General features: G+C 38.4%; 1 protein-coding gene across 7 annotated transcripts in view; it reads right to left on the bottom strand.

Annotated features, from left to right (window-relative positions):
- The window catches only part of MYO1D (myosin ID), a 348,552-nt gene that overhangs the window by 190,181 nt on the left and 136,683 nt on the right, over positions 1-21,688 (bottom strand). For all 7 annotated transcript variants that reach the window (XM_060082677.1, XM_060082679.1, XM_060082676.1 and 4 more), the window contains exons 15-16: positions 10,635-10,801; positions 889-1,096 (exon numbers count right to left, since the gene is read on the bottom strand). In XM_060082677.1, coding sequence (XP_059938660.1) covers positions 889-1,096; positions 10,635-10,801 — 375 coding nt within the window. The remainder of the gene's footprint in view (positions 1-888; positions 1,097-10,634; positions 10,802-21,688) is intronic.

Consider the following 21,688-nt stretch of genomic DNA (forward strand, 5'->3'; position numbering starts at 1 on the left):
CCCCAAAAAGCAAACAAGGATTTAATGAGATGCTCAAATTCAATGGTAATCAGAGAAATAGGAAGCAAAACAACAATGAGATATCATTATACTTACTAGTCTGGCAATTTAGGTACCTGGATGATACTGCTAAGGATGTGGGCACATAGTAACCTCTACATACAAACTGGTGATGTGCAAACTGGCAGACATTCTGGAGAGGAGCCTGGCACTACTTACGCCAATTAGGTCTACATATACCCAATGACCCAGCCACCTTTCCCCTGATGGATACCCCAAGGACATTCTCCTAGAGGAATACGATTTCTTTGTCTATGCATATATAATTTTTTTACATTAAAATGGTTCAATCAGAAGGTATGGAAATGGGTAAGAGGGATAAAAAGAAATACCTGAGTGATTGAATGAAATGAGAAGGGGCCCTGCACAGATCAGTGATGACAGGTACCATGGTCTCACGAGGACCGCTGAGTCAGCACCACACACCTTGGCAAGTGCTGGCGGTGGGTCGTGATGGGTGAGGGAGGTGGTCTCATAAAGGCTGGCCAAGCTTTTAAATTATAAGATAGAAAAAGTCCTTTAAGCAGTTAAGCTGAGGGAAACAACTCAGTTAACTGCAAGAGACAAAAACCAGACTGCTTCAGACATCTCTCTGATTCTAAATACCAGAAGACAAAATAGCTTCAGAGTTTTGAGGATAAAATAATTTTGAGTTCACGCAGCGCAGTAAGTTTTCCATGTGTGGAGGCAACGGAAAACACTCTTATGATATGCATAGATGCAAAAAATATACCATCGTGAACATTTCTTGAATCAAAGAAAACATTCAACTCATCTTTAAGAACATAAAAGTAAGGCCTTATCCTTACATATAAAATATTAAATTACCTTTTGTAGAAAGAGGACAATCCTTACGAGCATCTGGGCACGGAGCTCTTCCAAGGTAAACAATGTTTGGGGTGTTCGAATGAAAATTTTGGTCTTCCCATAAGCTACATCATCCTGAAAGCCACAATGTTTAATCAGTTTCTTGACAGCCTCTTTGTCTGAAGGGAGGTCATGGTTGGGCCAGGTGAATTCAGAGATCATTTTGTACCTGGATGAAAAAAAGAACAGGGCACGGATTAAGGGAGAAAAACCATGTGGTATCAATAGATGCAGAAAAGCTATCCAATAAAATGCAAGATGCTTCATAGAAAGAAAGAAAAAAAACTTCTTAGCAAACTAGGAATAGGGATGAATTTCATTAGCCTGATAAAAGTCATAGAAAAAGCCTTCAATAAAATACAACACTCCTTCAATAAAATACAACACTCACTAAACAAGGATTAGAAGGGTATTCCTTAATTTAATAAAAGCTGTTTGCCAAAAACTTGCAGCAAATATTATTTGTAACGTGGCAACCTTGGAAGCATTGTCTTTACAAACAGAAACAAGAAAGGGATGCCTCTATCATGGGTTTTTGAACTGGTAAATGACTGGGGAAGGAACAAAACATCACTTATGAACAATATGACTCGCTTCAAAGGACATCAAGCAGATCTTCAGATAAACTATCATCACTGAAAGAAAACTAAGCACAGTTCTGCACATAAGGTCAATTCACAGATCATTTGCAATTCTACATACAAGCAGCCAACAGTTCCTCAATACGTGGCCCTCTCATAGGTTAGTGTACTACACACCAGCTTCTTCGTGAGGGTGACCGTGAGCAAGACAGTAGTCACAGAGTCTCAGCCTTTTGTAGCCTAATCTCACAAGCGACATCCCATCACTTTTGACATATTCCATTTTGCTAGAAGCAATTCACTAGAGCCAGCCCACACTCACAGGAAGGGGATTACACAGGCATGAATACCAGTAGGTGGGGATCACTGGGACCAGCTTAGAAGGCTGCCTACTGCAGTGCTTTTCCTCCACCCTTGGTGCAAAGTTGTTTAATACACGTAGTCAAATTTAGTAATGTTTTTCACATACTGCATCTGAATTTTAAGTCATAGTGAGAAAGGCTTTCCTCACATTCAGGTTACAGAGTAATTCACCTATGGGTTCTTCTAGTACTTATATGTTTTCATATTTTACATTTAGATCTCTGATCCATTTGGAGTTTATTTTGATATGGATCCATATGATACGGATCCAACTTTTGACAAAAGGCTATTTCCGATATTATTTACTAAAACGTCTTTCTCCCTCTGATTTAATATGCCATTTTATCATATGCTAAATTTTCACATGTACTTCAGTTCATTTCTGGGCTTTCTGGTCTGTTTCATTGCTTTGTCTGTGCCTCTGCACGATCAGTACTGCAAATTTCTAATTACAGATGCTATAAGTACATTTTAATATCTGGTGGTCTTTTCTCCTTCTTTTCCTTTTTAAAGGTATTTCTAGATATTCCCATGTGTTCAATTTTCTATATGAACTTTAGAATCAATTTGCATAGTTCCAGGGAAAAACAATCACAAAACAAATGAATCCTTTCTGGTATTTTTATTGGGTTCCCATGTTAAATTCATTAAATTTAGCTATGATGTTGAGTTGTCCTATCCAGGAACAAGGGATATCATTCCATTAGTTCAAGTCTACTTTCGTGCCTTTCAGGAGTCTTCATGTTTTCCTCCTAGGGCTTTACACATTTCTGGTTAAGATACTATGTATCTAAGGGGCATCTGATCCCTTCTTCTTCATGTCTCTCTCTTTTCCTGATTTCCATCTTAGCTTCCACAACAGCACACTCTCCCTAGCTTCCTCCTGTCTCTCTGGATATCTCTTCTCAATCTCATTTTCTGGCAACTCCTCATTACTGGACCCCCAAATGTTGGAGTGCCCCAGAGCTCATATCAGGCCCTCGTCTCTCTGTGTAAAACCTCCCACATCGCTTCATCTATTCCATCCACTTTATTTTTCAACTCATGAATTTATTATCCCAAGTCCAGTTCTCAGTTCTGAGCTTCAGACTCACATATCCAATGCCTAGACCTAACGGTATCTTAAATTCCTCTTTCAGTCCTTCCTATCTCAATGTCCTCAGTTACTAAAGCCAGAACCCTGGGAGTCATATTTGATCCCTTCTCTTCTCTATCATTCCTTCTCATCCATCATCTAGTCTATTGACTCCACCTCCAAAATATATTTAAAATTCAACTATTCTCATCTTTACTGCTACAATCCTAATATAAGCCACCATCAAGTTTACTACAATAGACTCCTAACCTGTTTTCCATTTCCTCTTCCATCCATTCTGCATATTTAGCAGCCAGAGTAGTATTCCAAAAAGCCTCATATCATTTTTATCTTTTACTGCTCTCCTGCTTTCATTATTCTACTCCAGTGGCCTTGGCCTTCTTTAGGGTCCTGTAATGCGGTTGCCTCTTTCTTGCCTTGGAGACTTTGCATATGCTGTTCCCATTGCCTGGAATGCTTTTTAATCTACTCTTTGAAAGGCTGAGACTCCTCACAGTCTTTTTTAGATTTTTCTTCACCAACCATCAACCCTCACCCCCGTTATTCCTCTCTAGGGCAGCCAGATGGGTTTCTTTTCCTCACACCATTCATCACAGTGTGTAATCATATTGATTTGTGTGTTTGTCTGTTGAATGTCAGTCTATGGGTACCACGAAGGCAAGAATTTTGTTTTGTTCCCCACTATATGCCATGTGTCTATCGTGTTGTCCACCATACAATGAGGAACGAGATATCTACTGAATGAAAGAATGGAAGAAAATACATTTAAAAGTCTAGTCACTTGCCAGATAGAGACAGAAACAGAAACCAAAGAGTTCTGATATGAAGAGAAAGGTAATGTTAAGCAACGTCACGTGGAAAAAGGAAATAAAATCTAAAAACTTCCAAATTCATTGTATAACTATCAATAGAATAAGAGTCAACAGGGAGTAATGGTATTTGTTTAAAGTTTTAGGCATGTTGCAGAAACTAGAAGCAATCCTACTGCCACACTGCTCAGCTAACACATCGGGGTAACGTGCCCTTCCTTTCTTCCTGACGGTCAAGGGCATGCCCCAAGTTCTCCAGCAAACCAGCATCCTGAACTTGCAAATTAAAAAGCTAAATTCGGGCTTCCCTGGTGGCGCAGTGGTTGAGAGTCCGCCTGCCGATGCAGGGGACGCGGGTTCGTGCCCTGGTCCGGGAAGATCCCACATGCCGCGGAGCGGCTGGGCCTGTGAGCCATGGCCGCTGAGCCTGCGCGTCTGGAGCCTGTGCTCCACAACCGGAGAGGCCACAACAGTGAGAGGCCCACGTACCGCAAAAAAAAAAAAAAAAAAGCTAAATTCATCTGCTTTCTGACAACCAGTTTTACCTCCCTGAAAGACTTTAGCAGCTTTTAAGGTTATCAGTACATTTAAAATCCTTCTCTCTCTTTTTCAATAAAAGAATGAAAATGAAAGTGACAAGTAGAAATTTAGGTTCAAAGCTAGCTTACAAAAAATCTGCAGAATCTAAAAGGACAAAGTCATTGCAGAAAATATTACTTTTTCTCCCACCAGGACTGAAAACATTCATCCAATGTCCTACACACCTTCCATCCTACCCCATGTCCCACTGTTAATTAGTTCAATCAGTATGACATTAAAATAAAATGTCAAATTTTCAATGTGAACAAACTCATTTTATGTAAAGTGGCAGATAAACACAGCCTGCAGAGGAGGGATAGACCATCTTCCCAGATGCACATCCCACCATCTCATCCAGCACTCTTCCTAGATGACTCTAGTAGAGAGGACCTAATCTCGACTTAGTCAGTCATCAACTGGAGAGACTTCAGTCTTTCCACAATTCTGTCTTTTCAAGGGCAAGTTTGACACTTTTATTGTGATTATTAACATGTTTCAATTTTCTCAACTTCTCATTTAATGTTTTCTATTAGTTGTGCTTTCTCTTTGTTGCTTTTTACCCCATTTTCTCTTGGGCAGACTGAGTTTTCTTTATGCCATTTTATTCCTTCCTCTGATAAAGCCGCACATTCAGTTGTGAGGCGGTGCACTGTTAAAGACGATAGGTTTAGGAGCCAACTGCCTGAGTTCAGACACAGCTACACCACTACTTGGCTCCGTGGCCTGAGGCAAGTTCCTTAACCTTTGTGTGTCTCCGTTTCCTCATCTGCATAAAATGGGGGTAACACACTCTCATCTGGTTGTCAGCTTTAGGGACAGACTACATGCAGACTGTTTAAAACAGTGCCGGGTACATATGGTGTGAGCACTTCACAATGTCAGCACTATTATTATTATCATTCTGAAAAATTAAATATGTAAAAATTTATTTAGGTAAAAATACATACTTTTTCCCGTCTAGTTAATTAACACCTATATGCTTCCCATAAGGAGTACAAAAGTCTTTACTTCTCTGTATTTCTCAGTACTATTTTAATTTTTGTTGCAAATGATTATTACAGACTTCTTTTTCCCCCTTACAAGCAATACTTGTTCAGATTTCACAACAAGTTTTACCTACTTATTTGTTCAATGTTGCTTTTTTGCATTCCATATTTTCCTCCTGCATTTATTCTCCTTTTTGCTAAAGTATACCCTCTAGAGATTTTTCAGAGGGTCTATGACCCTCTCAGAATAGTAAACTTTCTGAGCCTGTATATGTCAGAACACGTTTTTATTCTGCCCACACTCTTGAATGATAACTTGGCACGGAATAAAACTCTAAGCATAAACTTCATTCCCCTTCACTATGAAGACACTGCTCCTTTGTCTGTTTACACTGATGGTTGCTAATGAGAAGTCTGATGTCAGTATGAGTCTCATTCCCTCACAGGTAGTTTGCCTTTCTTCTTGGGAGCTCTAAGCATTTTTATTTATGTCTAACATTCTGAAAGTGAACATAATGTCCTTAAGTTTCATTAAAAAACTTCATATGTTTTACACTCAGTGTATTCTTTCATTCTGACCCCTAGACTCTTCTTTCCTCCTGGAGCTCCAGTTAGATGGCTTTTGGCCCTCCTGGATCAAACTTATATGCGGCTTGACCTTTCTTTAGTGCTTCCCATCTCTTTTTCTTTGTGATGAGGTCTGGAAGAAGTCTTCAGCTTGATCTTCTAACTCACTAAGTTGTTTAAAAGAAGTTTAGTTAAGAAAAAAAATTTTCTAATTGTGGTAAACTTTATGTATAGTAAAATGCACACATTTAAGTACACGAATCAGTAGGTTTGAAAAATGTGTACACCCATGGAACTGACATGCCAATCGAGATACAGATCATCTCCATAATCTCAAAGAGTTCCCCCAGTGCCCTTCCCCCCCCTTTCCAGTCAACCCCCAACCCAGAGCAAAGCACTGCTCTGATTTCTATCTGTTCTTAAACTTCATGTAAATAGCAGCATCAAGAAATTACTCTTTGGCGACTCCTTTTCAGCATAATGTTTTATTCATCCATGTTGTTGCTGTATTAGCCATTCATTCTCTTTAATGCTGATTAGTAACCATTGTATGATTACACTACAAATTGCTGACTCCTTCTATTGATGGACAATTCACTCTCTCATTGTGCTTGATCTGGTTTTCATTTTCTAAATTTCTAATTAGTTCTTTTTAATAACTACCTGTTCTTGTTTCTAACTTTGTACTCCTATTTTAGGACCATAATCCTCTCCTTTATCTCTTGGAGAATATGAAATAGGTTTATTCTAATGTCTTTCACTCCTTGCTCTGGTCCCTTGGGGGTGAGGTTTTTTATTTGTTGAGCTTATTGTCTCTTTTTCATTGGCCTGGCCTTTCTCAGATGTTTGACTGTTATCTTGTCTCCTTTCCCAGAGTCCTTCTATGTATGTGTACATCTTGGCCTTCGTTGGCCTCTTGTTAGGTGGCTACTTTTGCTTCCTGAGTCTTGGCCAATATACCTATGATGTCTCCGTTACAGTTGCTGAGGCGGTTACTTGCACTGGCCATTAACCTCCCAGTGCGGCAGCTCGGTAAACTCCAGCACAGTAGCTGAGATGCTTCCTGAATGGCAGCTCAAGCCTCACAAGGCAGTCTTTCCTTAAAACTGTGACCTTGGCTTACTTCTGGGTCTTCATGTCTGCTTCATATTGTATTTAGGAGTGATTCACATCTTTAAGGTTCACTGAGAATCCCCCTTTTGATTCCATAGTGTGGCTATGCATTAACATGGCTTTAAATACACATATTTTATATTATTGGGGGATGTTCTGGAGTGGGAATGGGAGATTTAAGCTTGTACTCCTAAGACCATCATATTTGAAATTCATAGGTTCTTTTAAATCTTTTCTATTTTTACATGAGTATTAGAAAACAGAATCATCCAATCCTTAGAGCATGTCTTTCATGCCAAAAAACACACCAAACATCTTGAGTTGAAAGTAAAATAGGTGCATAAAGAGATTAAGAGTAAGGATATGCACTTGCAAAAGTCCTTGTCCCCTTCAAATCAAGCTTGCTTATTCTCTTATTTCAACTTTTTCCATGGCTTCTATTATCATGGTGTCATGATAATATATTTTTAGTTAGATAAATATATATTTTAGGTAAATACACTTTTAGTTCAGTCCCATCCTATAGTTACCCATTCCCACCCTGCTCATTCTAATACTTAACTTCTGCTGATCTTATATACGTGACAACACAAAAATCAATACTACAATTGAGTAACTGCTAGAATTCTGAGTAATGACAAGGGACTAACAATCTTCCTATTAATATAATTTGACACTGTTTGAAGTCAAGACTCAGAATGAACACATCTCTACTCATGACAACACTCCTACTCTACAGCCTCAATTTAAAAAAAACCCAAATTTAAAGAACAGTATGATTTCGATAAGGAAAATGATCAGTTTTGAGCAAAACCTTTTGATCAATATAAAACTTTCAATTTTCTCGGGTATTCTGCTATAAAGTTGTATTCATTCCAAGAATCTCCAATTGGTGTAAATCCCTTTCACTTCTTCACACAAGTAGCTGACAACAGACAGTGGAGAACAACAGACAGTGCTCGGTGGTGTCACTGTACACTTATAACCTCAAACGCCAAGTGGGCGCTCAGATCTTCCTAGCAGCAAAACTACCATACACACCTATGCTTTCCCACTCTCCAAAATGAGTATTTTCATTTCCCCTCCAACCTCCTACACCACATCTCCTAATCTTCACTCTCAGCTCATGACCTTGCCTCATACTTTACTGAGGAAATGGAAGCAATCAGATAGGAACATCTTCATCTTCGCCATCAGCCAAGCTTCGAGGCTTCCTGCATCTGTATTCATATTCTCTGCCTTTCATCCTGTTGCTAAGGGTGAAGCATCCGTTCCCATCTAAAGCTGACAAACCTTCCACTTGTGCTTGGGATTTCATTCCTTGCCTTCTCAAGGATGTTATTATTACAATTATCTCCCTCCCTCCTGTGTCGCTGGTTTCTCCCTCTGTTCTGAATCATCCCCACCTGCATACAAACATTTTCTGGTATCTCCTTGACCTCACATTCCACCCTGGCTGCTGCTTCTATTTTTCTCTGCTCTCATTCATAGCACACATTCTTGAGTTGTCCAGAGACATCCAACTTCTCACTTCACTTCCCCATCCTGCTCAAATGGGGCTCTGTCCAGCCTTTTCTCTTTTGACCTCTATGTTGCCTAGTCTAATGGCTAAGCTTCTGCTTTTATCTTACTTGATGGCACAGCAACATTTAATATGATAACTGTACTTTTCTTCTTGAAATGCCATCTTCTCTTGGCTTCTGTGACATAACCTTCTTCTGATATTTCTTCTATCTTCTTGGTTGCTTCTTCTCTTCTCTTTGCTCATTCTTTCATGTCAGACCACAAACCTAAATGTTAGCATGGGCCTCCTCCTCTTTTCTATCCAGTTCCAAGACTTTATATACAATCTGTATACCAATAACTCCAAAGTTTCTATTTCCAGCCTGGACTCTTCCCGGAACTCCAGATTTGTATGGCTAATAACTTACTTAGTATTTCTACCTAGACATTTAGTAGCCATTTCAAACCTAACACAGTCAGGAGACAATCTTGATTCCATCTTTGCCCCAGTTTCATGTCCTCCTCCTCAAACTTCTCTTCCCCAATCTTTCTCACCTCAGCAAATGGTACCATGCTTACCCAGATGCTCCAGCCAGAATCTACTTGTTATTACCCATCATCCCTCTCTACTACTCTCTCATCACGCCAATCCATGAGCAAGTCTAGTCCACCTTTCCACAAAACATACCCTGAATCAGTCCACTACTCTTGGATCTACAATAATTCCTTGTTCAAGGCACTCTCGTTGAGCTGCCTCTCCTGGATTCCTGCAATAGCATCTCTAAATGTCTCCTTGCTTCCTATTTACACACAGCAGCCACAGTGATATCTTAAGACATCCATAAGATTGGGTTGCTCCCTGCATAAAATCCACCAGTGGTTTTCTACCACACTTAGCCAAAATCTAAACTGTTTAGTCTGGATTACAACATTCAACATGATCTGGCCTATGTCCATCTCTGATCTCACGCTACACCACTGCCCTGTCACTCAGCATCCTCCAACCACACTGGATGATGTCTGGTACCTAAAACACCACTTATTATTGCAAGAGAGACTTTTCTCCGCTGTTTCCTCTGCTCCACCTGCTCCTTTCTTTGACCTTTTTATGGCTGACCCCCTCCTGTCATTATTATCTCCTTAGAGACTCTTCTCACCAATCAATATTTTATGTATTTGTTTATTCATATTTTGTGGACTCTGCAATCTACAACATAGGAAATGCTCAATAAGTATTTTAAAATAGATGAAGAGATGGAATTTAAAACGCTATTTTTATGGTACCAGGTGTCAACTATCATTATTGTTAGTAACAATAAATAACAATAGCAATGATACCTTACATTTATTGAGTGATTACTATATGCCAGGTACCATTCTAAGTATTTCAGATAGATTACTTCATCCCCCAACAGCCCTACCAGGTAGTTACCATTATTATTCCCATTTTAAAAAATTAATTAATTTCCCCCATTTTATACATAGGAACCTGAGGCATGGAAAGGTTATATGATTTGCCTAAGGTCAAAAAGCTAAGAAATGGCAAAGACAGGATTCAATCAGGTAGACTAATTTTAGGGCCTCCATGATTAACTACTTAATATTTTGTTATTATTATAGTTAGCAATATCGGCAATGCTAAGCAGCATTAATTGAACATCTATTATGTGCCAGGCACCTAGCCTTTTTACTTTGGTTAATTTAATCCTCACAACAAAAGGCTTATGAGGTAATGTTACTATACTCATTTTATAGATGCAGAAGGAGAATCAAAGAAGTTAAATTTCTAGCTCAAGGTCGTGCAGCAAATGAGTAGCATAGCCAGGATTCCAACCCAGCTGTGACTCCACATCCTTGTTTTTTCTCCTATACTACATGCCCCCATTTTCCCCATGAAGAAAAAAATTTTTCCCCATGGTCCGTAAACCACAGACTCAAGGGGACTCCTGCCGATTCTGGGAAGGTCTTTCATAGTTGCAGTTTCCTCAAATCTTCTGTTCATTCAACAAACATATAGATTGTCTGAAAGGAGCTGATGCATGGTTAAACACGGGGAGGACTCCATAATTCTCAGTGTGCTAGCAGGTTTCCTCGTTTAGTCTATTCTCACCTGTGAAGAAACTTCTCATAGGTCTGGCGGAAGGCGAACCCTGCCCGACGCACCCTCACATTTTCCAGGAGTCCAAGATACTCTACTTGATGCCGGCAGCGTTCATCGTCAAAGATCTGTGGGGACTTCTTGTCGTTGGGTTTGATGCAACGTACGTAATATGGTTCCTAAAGAAATGAATCGGCAAATGATAAGCTTCAATGGAGAAAAATCCCGGACTAAAGACACTGACATGTCATTAGTGTTAGCTGTGTCAAATTAAGCTCTGTGACTCTCATTTCTCAGGCACAGACTTATAAAAAAATTCTTCCTTTCCCTTCAACTTAAATTTCCCTTCAATTTAATGCCTGGAAATTCTCAGGCATTCAGTTAAAATTTTGTATTATTATATTTTAGGACTCATCAGGAATAGCAGAAAGGACTCATCAGGAAAAGTAGAAAAGAAACTAGGGTGTAAACAATTGAGACATGTAAACATCAAGTTTTTGTGTATTTACAGAAACATGATTAAAAGTAACAGAAGGAGTAATTTAATAGAAAGAGGCAGAAGCTGTGGTAAAAATGCATTGTTGAAGAATGTAAAATAATTGGCACAGCCCTGGTACACACTAAGTGTTCCTTTCAGCTTTGAATCATTTCAGTCCTTCAAACTGGAATAGCTTCTTCGGAATATCAGTGCTTTTATGTGCCTAAAAGGAGCAAAGATAAATCTTCCCTAGAGAAAGATTACATAAACTTGGCCCTCCAATTATTTCTATAAACAGTTTTGCAAATATAATGTTTGGAACAAAATAAAAGTTAACCAGATATATAAGGAGCCAAGATAAAATGAATTAGAAATAGCAAAACAACATACAAAATAAAAAGATCTGGAAGGGTCCAGATATTGGAGTTATCAGATAGAAATATTAAAACAACTATGCTGAGTATGTTCAAGATGACAAAAGACAATATTGAGAATTTTTTTAGAGAACCAGAAACTACAAAAAAGAACCAAACCAAGTGGAAAACCTAGGACTTAAAAATACAATAATGGAAATTAAGAACTCACTGGATCAGTAGAAGAGTAGATTAGAAATTGGTGAAGAAAAAGATTAGTGAACTTGAAGGAAGGTGAGAAGAATTTTCCCAGAATGGCTCATGGAGATGGAAAATAAAGAAGAGGGGTTAAGAGGCACAGAAGACACCGTGAAGTGGTCTAAGTAACTGGAGTCCCAAAGGGAGGAGACAAAAGGGGCAGGAGCAATATTTGAAGAGCTCATAGCCAAGAACTTTGTAAAACTGATGAAAAACAATTAAGCTGTAACAAACTGAAGAAGTCCTACAAACTGCAAGCAAGATTTAAAAGGAAAAATTTACACCTAGATACATCAGTTAAACTTCTGAAAACCAAAGAAGGGTAGCCAGAAGAAAAAAGGCTGACAACCTAAAGGAGCAACAAATAGACTGACAGCGGACTTCTCAAAAGAAAATATGGAACCCAGAAGACAAGTGAGTATTGTCTTTGAAATGCTTAAAGAGCTGCCAATGTAGAATTTTACACCCAGCAAAAATATTCTTCAAGAAGGAAAACAGCATAGAATATTTTCAGAATTTGTCAACATCGGGCCTCAGATATAACAGGATGAAGTTCAGGCAGAAGAAGAATGGTCCAAGAGGAAGCTCAGTGATATAGAAAGAGGAAAAAAGAAGTAATAAATGAGTAAATCTAAACAGATATCGACTATACCTAGTAGTAATAATAATGATGATGATGAGTCATCATCTTACTGGCTTTATATAAATAAATAAATAAATAAATAAATAAATAAATAAAATATTTATAAGTACATGACCAAAAGAACACATAAGCTGGGAGGAAGACAAATGGAATTAAGATGTTTTATGGACCTTGCATTGTCCAGGAAGGAGGTAAAAGCACCAAATAAGATTAGATTTCTATAATCCAGAATGACACTGTAATAACTTGAGTAATCACTAAAACAATATTATAATGTAAATCTTCCAAAATAATAACACAAATAAATGTAGTAATAAAAAATCATTGCAATACTGAGTGGTAGTGGTGGTGGGGGGGCGGTAGTGCAAGGAAAGGATGCCTCCCTAGGTTTAAATAAACATTCTGACTCAAAAGACTTACAGCCCGCACTTGGCAGGAGTCTACCCAGGAGGACAAGAACATGGTCTGCCAGCAGGCACGTCAAGGTCGTGCAGCAGCCCATACCGCAGTCAGATAATAGCTTGGGCACAATAAGATGAGGTCCATATCAGACAGATGTGGGAAGTGCCCTTGGTTTAAAAGCCTCATGGCCCATAGGATTCAATATCTCTTGTAACAACGCTAAAGACATAGCTTCCAGGGTCCTTGAAAGGGACATGCCTAATACATGAGTCATCACACTCAGGAAGCCAAAAGTACGTCATCCCCACCAGACAATTATCATTCTCCCAGTACAGGTGCAATTTACCAATAGGGGTAATTTTTATCTTAAGTGATGTTGCCTAGTAATATAGTTGATATACATTATACTAGGTTAACAGGAGAACAGAGCTAGAAATTTAACTGAGGTTATCAAGCAGAAGGAATAGAATTTTGTTTACCTTTTGCCCACAGTAATCAATCAAAAAGGTTAGGAAGTAAAGAAAAAGAAATATAGAAGAGACAAACAGAAAGCACTAATGAGATGGTTGATTTAAATACAACATATGGTAGCTACGTTAAGAGTAAATGAACTGGGCTTCCCTGGTGGCACGGTGGTTAAGAATCCGCCTGCCAACGTAGGGGACATGGGTTCGAGCCCTGGTCTAGGAAGATCCCACATGTGTGGAGCAACTAAGCCCGTGCGCCACAACTACTGAGCCTGCACTCTAGAGCCCGCGAGCCACAACAACTGAAGCCCGCAAGCCTAGAGTCCGTGCTCCGCAACAAGAGAAGCCACCACAATGAGAAGCCCGCGCACCACAACAAAGAGTAGCCCCCGCTCGCCCCAACTAGAGAAAGCCTGCACACAGCAATGAAGATCCAACACAGCCAAAAATAAATAAAATAAACTTATTTTAAAAAAAAGAATAAATGAACTAAATGATTTATTTGAAAGACAAAGATGGTCAGAAGGGATAAACAACAAAACTAACTATATGCCATTTATGAGGGGCAAACTTGAAACATAAGGATATGGAAAGGTTGAAAGTAAAAGGGTGGAAAAGGATAGACCATGCAAGCCCTGGCCAAGAGAAAAGCTGCTTTTAACTTTTTTATTCATGCAAAGCTGACTTTAAGGCAAAAAGCAATATAAAGACATTTCATAATGATAAATGACTTCAAACACTAGGAAGATATAACAGTTCTAACTTGAATAAGCCTAATAAATTCTCAAAATATTTAAAGCAAAAATGGAAGGTACAACAAGAAGTAGACAAGTTCAGAATCAAAGTAGGTTTTATCACACATTTCAGCACTGACACAACAAAGTAATTAGTAAGAATGCAGAAACATTGGACAATAATAATATGACTAGCAAGCTAATGGATGTGTACAGAATATTAAATGCAAATAATTTTAACACATAAACAAAACATATAAAAAAAACTTCACAAATTTCTAAGGACTGAAATCACACAGAGTCTATCCCCTGATCAAATGAGATTAAGCTAGAAATCAAGAGCAAGAAGATAATTAGAAAATCTTATACGATTGGAAATTAAGAAATATACTTCTAAATTACCCTCGGGTCCAAAAGAAAATTACAGTATGAATTAGAAAATATTGTGAACTCAACAATTTATGCAATCATGTGGGCAAAGCAATCTTAGTGTAAGGTAACATTTGAGTAGTATAAGTAACTTTACTAAACAGAAACCAGTTGAATGGAATTTTACCAGTACTGACTGATTATGCACAGGAAGTGGTAACACTGGAATAGACACTTCATGACCAGCTAAGGGGTGGGGGAATGCCCTTTCATCCTGGTTAGTAACATAAAAACCTTCAGATAAGGAAGCCAGTGGAAATACTTTCTCTATATTTAATCAGCATTCTGTTTCAATTTATAAACACCGCCTCCTCTCTCCTTTGTAAATATCCAGATTGACTCAACCTAAGAAATCCTAAATTTGACAAATTCTGTGTCTTATTAAGGTTAAATTCCCAAAGTTGATAGTGATCTTATTATCTTGCACTTACAAACCTGTTTCTCTCTATATTTTTGTGAAAAACATCCTTTGCCAAAGTACACTAATCAATATATGTGTTAGGCAGAAGATACCTGATTTAGATAGATATTCATCTATTGATATTTAACATGTGTTGACCAGCATCAAATAGAGTCAAAAGCAAATTCAAGTTCATTTAATAATTAACTGTCTGTCTGTTTAGAGTGCTTTATGAGGTATCAGGAAGTATATAAAATTAGTAGAAGTCAATCTTTAGATTCAAAAGACTTATAATCTAGGTGGCGATAAGACATGCATTTAAAAACACTGTGTGCTATAGTTAATAATACTGTATTGTATATTTGAAAGCTGCTGAGAGAGTAAATCTTAAAAGTTCTCATCACAGGGAAAAAAAGTGTAACTGTGCATGGTGATGGATGTTAATTAGACTTATTGTGGTGATCATTTTGCAAAATATACAAATACTGAATCATTATGTGGTACATCTGGAAGTGATATACTGTTGTATGTCAATTGTATGTCAATAAAATAAATAAATAAAAAATTTTAAAGCAAAACAAAACAAAACCAAACCACTGTGTGGACTCTGAGAAAATGCACTTCTGGTGATGGAGGACTAGGCAATTCATATCAACCTTCCTGAGGAAGTCACTGAAAAAAAGGGCTACACAAAATATGGGGAGAGGGGAGAAATCTCAATGCATCAAGAGCTGATAACATAGCCAAGATGAGAGTAAGACTAAAGTCCAGAGGGGTGAAGCCAGCCTTCAGGGCTGCTTTTGTCTTCGAGGCAACCGTCGATCTGGAGAGGCAGCCGTGAGGCTGAGCACAGCTGTTGACAGCCTGTGGGGTTCAGGGGATGAAAGCTGGAACTTGAGACCTTGGACGCAGAACTACACTTTGGTCTGGAATCCTGAAGAGCTAAACTTGGGAGTTAAAGGTGAATGGAAAATAGTCTGGCACTTTCAGGGATGGGAGGCAGCTCACTGCTGAGCCACTACAGGTCCTGAAATTGGATTAAGGTTCCAGAATGTCAGAATTTGCCTGATATATCTTTTTAAATGTAAACTTTCAACTTTTCTGTTATGATTAGATGTCATTAATAAGCGGCAATATATTTGTATTCTTTTACTTTAATCTGATTTGATAATTTTTCTCCACTTATATTCACTGTAATTACTAATATATGTGGATTTATTTCTACCATCTTTATTTGTCCCAGCTTTCCTATGTTATTTTGTCTCCTCTTTCCTATGGTTTTTTTTTTTTTTTGCGGTACACGGGCCTCTCACTGTCGTGGCTTCTCCCGTTGCAGAGCACAGGCTCCGGACATGCAGGCTCCGCGGCCATGGCTCACGGGCCCAGCCGCTCTACGGCATGTGGGATCCTCCCGGACCGGGGCACGAACCCGTATCCCCTGCATCAGCAGGCGGACTCTCAACCACTGCGCCACCAGGGAAGCCCTCCTATGTTTTTTAGGACTAATGATTTTTTTTCTCATTCTGGCTTCCCCCACCCCCAACCACTAGTTTGGAAGTTATAAACTCATTTCTATTCTTTCAATGACTACACTAGAAAATTTTATATGTATTTATAACTCATGAGATATATATATACCAATACTTTTGGTATTGGTATATATATATAACCAATACTTTTACCCTTTTCCTGAACAACCAAGGACCTTAAACAGTTGAATTATAATCACCCACCCTTCCAATTTATATGCTACTGTTGTTGTACTACTTAGCTCTAACCTGTATTTTTAATCCAATAAAATATTATTTTACAGAGTCAGCTTATTTTTATGCATCCACATATTTACCAATTTCTTTGCTCTTCATTTTGCATTTCAGACTTTCATTCAGTAATCAGACATCCTCCTATCTGACATATATCTTTCAGAATTTCCTTTACTGTGGTTCTAACTCTGTTTTTATTTTTCAGAAAGATTCTTTGTTGTGTCTCTGTTCTTGAAAAATATAAATTTTCTTGGTATAGAATTCTGGTTTAGTTATTTTCTCTTCAAAGCTAATCTGCTTTTAAGGTATTTTCTTCGTCTTTGGTATTCGGGGGTTTCACTAGGTGCTTGGGAGCAAATTTCTTTTAATTTTTCCAGCTCGGGATACACTGGACTTCCTGATCCTGTAGAGTGGTGTCTTTCATCATTCTTGAAATTCTTTTTTCTTTTCCTTCTATCGTTCTAACCATTCTCTCCTCTCCTTGTTTGCCTCTGGTTAGATGCATGTTAGACCTTTTCATTTTATCTTCCATGTCTCTTAATGTGTCTTTTTTATTTTTTTTAATTTTTTTTTTTGCGGTACACGGGCCTCTCACTGTTGTGGCCTCTCCCTTTACAGAGCACAGGCTCCGGACACGCAGGCTCAGCAGCCATGGCTCACAGGTCCAGCCACTCCGTGGCATGTGGGATCTTCCCAGACCGGGGCATGAACCTGTGCGCCCTGCATCAGCAGGCGGACTCTCAACCACTGCGCCACCAGGGAAGCCCTTAATGTGTCTTTTATGGGTTTAATTTCTTGGTCTCTTTAAGTGGGATTCTGGCTAATTTCTTCAATTGTTTCTTTCATTTCCTTATTCTCTCTTCAGCTTTGTCTAAACTGATGTTAAACCTATCCACTGAGTTTTAATTGTTTAGTTTTTATTTCTATCAATTGCCTAGTTGCCTGCTCTCAATTGCTAGTTCTCATATTTTTAGGCCCTTCATTTCTTTTCTTTTTTTTTTTTTTTTTTTGTGGGATGCAGGCCTCTCACTGCTGTGGCCTCTCCCACTGCGGAACACAGGCTCCGGACGCACAGGCTCAGCAGCCATGGCTCACGGGCCCAGCCACTCCGCGGCATGTGGGATCCTCCCGGACCAGGGCACGAACCTGCGTCCCCTGCACCGGCAGGCGGACTCTCAACCACTGCACCACCAGGGAAGCTCCGGCCCTTCATTTCTTGAAACATATTAAACATTCTTATAGTCTGTTTCTGATAATCCAGTATAAGACATTTTCATGAGTCTGTTGTTTAGTCTGACTCTCCCTGTGTCCTGTCTTGCTTCTTTATGTGTGTGGAGATCTTTTACTATGAACTCCTTATCTTCCTTAGAACTCCATCTGTGGAAGTTCTTTCAGGTTTTAAATGAAGGTGGTTCCCTCACCTTGCTTCCATCAGATGCCTGGGGGCAATACCAGACCTGAATTGACCAGGCTTGAGCCTTTTCAGGCCACCCAGGTAGTGTGAATTTGGACTGCAAATCTCATAAAAGCTGGCCTCCAATTATAAATTCTCAAGGGATGGTCACCCACCCTGCTTGGCTCAGTGCCAAGGACCAAGACAGGCAGTTTTCCTTTCAGATAATGAGGGGTTATTTCTAGCTCATTCTAGAGGTAGCTCTCTGAGGAGGCAGCCCTCGGGAGACCCACCATTGTGTGTGTGCGTGTGTTTGTGTGTGTACATATGTATGAGTATGCATGTGGTTTGTGATCCCTTGTTAGTCACCCTACTCTGGGCAGGCCCTGGGCTTCCCTCCAAGGACCAGCCTTGGATACCTATACTCAAAGTCACCTGCTTCAACAGATGCTGACAGGGTGAAAGCAGCTCTGGTGCTCTAGTTATTTTTCCCTTCATTCAGTTAATTTCTGCCTTCACTCAGCACCAGGCCTGCATATTCTTTGCTTTCTTGTTAATTCATGTCCGTATTCAGGAAGCTGGTTTTTATAATTTACCAATTTTTGGTTGCTCTCAGTTGGTTTTAGGGGGTGTTTTGTTCACCCTGTTGCTGGAAAATGCATTACTTACATGTATTTTAAAAATCTTCATGTTTATGTTCCTAGGTGAAAATCATCTCTAATTTCATTTTTTCATGTTAACCTTGTACTAAGGTAATATTAAGCTCATAAAATGAATTGGGTAGTGGCCTCTCTTCTTCCCATCCTCCAAAACAGTGTATGTATGATAGGAATTACTGGCTCCCTGAAGGATTTGTAAGACTTACCTGTAAAACCATCTGGGCCTGAAGTTCTTGGCAGACTTGGGGGAAGGCAGACTTCTGATTAGTGATTCAGAATCTTTAAGGTTACTGATTTATTCAGGCTTTCTATTTCTTCTTGAGTTAATTTTGGTAAAAATTTTCTAGAAAGCTAATTTTTCAAATTCACTGGCATACAGTTGTTCATAATATTCTGATACTTTAAAAAATCTCTGCAATATATAAAGTTGTATCATTTTTTCATTAACATTATTTTCTCTTTTTAAAATAAGTTTTTTAAAGGTCTATTTGATTAATTTTTTGATTACTTTTAGTTTTTGCTATTTAAAAATTATTTTCTTAATTTTTTCTTTAGATTTTCTTTGGATTTCCTTTTCTGGCTTCTTGAGTTGAAGTTAACTCATTTACTTTCAGTCTTTCTTGTTTTTTTTTTTTTGTTTGTTTTTTTAAATAAAGGCATAACAAGTAGACCGCTTTAGGAGTATTTTTAAGTTTCCAAGCAGATTAAAAAAATACTTTTTTAATGCTGATTTTCATTTCATTTGCTGTGAGGATGGAGATGAATCTATATATACATTTGTTAAAATAGTTGAGACTTCTTTTGTGATCTAGCATGTGGTCAATTCTTGTAAATGTTGCATGTATACCTGAAAGGAATATGTATTTCTTATCCCCTGGGTATAGAGATCTTTTGATCTTTTAGATAAAGTTTAAATTTGGCTGCTGCACTCTTACTAAGGTTTTTGCTTGATCTATCAGTTTCTGATAGTTGGTTTAAAATCTCCCTCTAGGATTGTGGACCTGTCAATTTTGCCTTTTACATTTTTTCAGGTTCTTTTTTTTTTTTTTTGCTTTATAGAGTTCAAGTACCATCATGGCTGTGCTGTTAGGTAGCTAGTTCAAAATGGCTTTATTGAGTATCTTCATTTTATTATGCTTAGTCTCTTTATCTGTAATAATACTTTTTTCCCTTAAATTCTATGTTTTTTCACATTAATATTGCTTTCACCAGGTTTTTTTTTGGGGGGGGCTTGATATATCTTTACCCACCTTTTTATTCTTAATCTTTCTGCACAGTGTCAACTAGGTAGCTCCTATCAACAACATGGCAAAACCTTGGTGTTACTGCAGATTCAGTTTTAGACCACGGCAATAACATGAATACACGAATTTTCTGGTTTACCAGTGCATATAAAAGTTACGTTTACATGACACTATAGTCTATTAAGTGTGCAACAGAATTATGCCTAAAAAAACAATACCTGAATTAAAAATACTTTATTGCTAAAAAACGCTAACCATCACCTAAGCCTTCAGCGAGTCATAGATCATCAAAGATCACTGGTCACAGATCACCACAGCAAATATAACAATAATGAAAATGTTTGAAATACTGCAAGAATTACCAAACTGTGACACAGAGATACCAGTGAGAAAATGCTGCTGGAAAAATGCTGCTGGTAAACTTACTTGTTGCAGGGTTGCCACAAAACTTCAATGTGTAAAAAATGATGCACCATCTGTGAACTGCAATAAAACAAGGTATGCCTATACCTGGATTTTCCACCTATCCAGTCTGTTTAGTCTATTTACATTTATGGTGAGTACCAATTAATTAGATTTATTTCTATCATATACGTATTTTCTAAATGGAACATTTTTCCTTTGTTTCTGCCCTGCCCACCTTCCTGCTTTCTATTAGACTGATAGGTTGTCTCTATTCTTTTGCTTGTCCCTACTCTCTCCCTCATTCCCCCACCTCACACAGACTGGGGAGCTGTAGCAGAGACTGCTAGACTTGTTGCCTACCTCACACACAGTAATTTTTTTCCTACTTCAAAACAGAAAACTTACTTCTAGCTGGGTGCACTGCTGACCAGAATAAAAAGGCACTTCCCAGCTTCCTTGGCAACTAGGTACAGCAAATGAGATGCAGCTAAAGTGCTATATGAGACTTCCAGGAAGTCTCTTTAAAAGGGAAGAGGCTCCAATTGCCATCTTGGACCAGGAGAAGGGATGCCAAGCACTAGGATGGTAGAGCAGAAAGACAGAAGGAACTTGTCCCTAATAACCTTAGAGTTGCTATACCAGTGCTGGGATAACTGCTCCTGTACTTCATTTACAGAGAGAGAAATAAATGTCTCTCTTGTTTAAGCCACTAGTTTGGGGAGGGAAGGTTCAGTTGTTTAGTAGCTGAATGCAACTGCCCATACAGAAATTATAGATGGTTCTAGAATTTTTATTTAAAAATTCACATTTAACTACCAAATTTAGAAAACAAAAGTGATTCTTTTCTAGTTAATTGAATAAATCAAATATGTTTTATAAACAATATATTTATAATTAATGTATTATATAAAATACATTTTATAAAATTCTGTGTTCAACTCTGTTTCTTGTGTCCCATGCGTTCCTTCTAGGTTCACTTTCCTTCTTGCTGGATGAGACAGGTTGAAGCTGACATGCAGAGAGAAGCTGAGGGACAAGAGGAGGGGCCCTAAGGGTATTCTAGTCTACCGCTCCTGTGTCCTTACCCTTCCCTGCCTTTCTGGATTTTTGATTATACAAGCCAACACATTGTGCTTATCTGTTGTCACCTGAGGCCAAAGAATCCTGACGAAAAGAATAGAAAGCTACTGAATAGATGTACTCTTGTGGCACTTGCCTAATTTATCCACAGGGAAGTAACCAAAAATAATATAGATTTAAATTTTTAGAGAGGAAGTTGATTTAAAAAAAAAAGTTAAAAATGACGCAGAAAAAATATACTGGAAAAGCACCAGAAGAGAAAGATAAAAATGAAGGCACTAAAAATAATGAGTCCCAGAATGCTGCCTAATTTATCAAACTTGTCAACAGCAGCAGTTAAGAGTAGAAATCTGTTCTT

The sequence above is a fragment of the Mesoplodon densirostris genome, chromosome 18 (assembly GCF_025265405.1).
Source record: "Mesoplodon densirostris isolate mMesDen1 chromosome 18, mMesDen1 primary haplotype, whole genome shotgun sequence".
NCBI classification, from domain to species: Eukaryota; Metazoa; Chordata; class Mammalia; order Artiodactyla; family Ziphiidae; genus Mesoplodon; species Mesoplodon densirostris.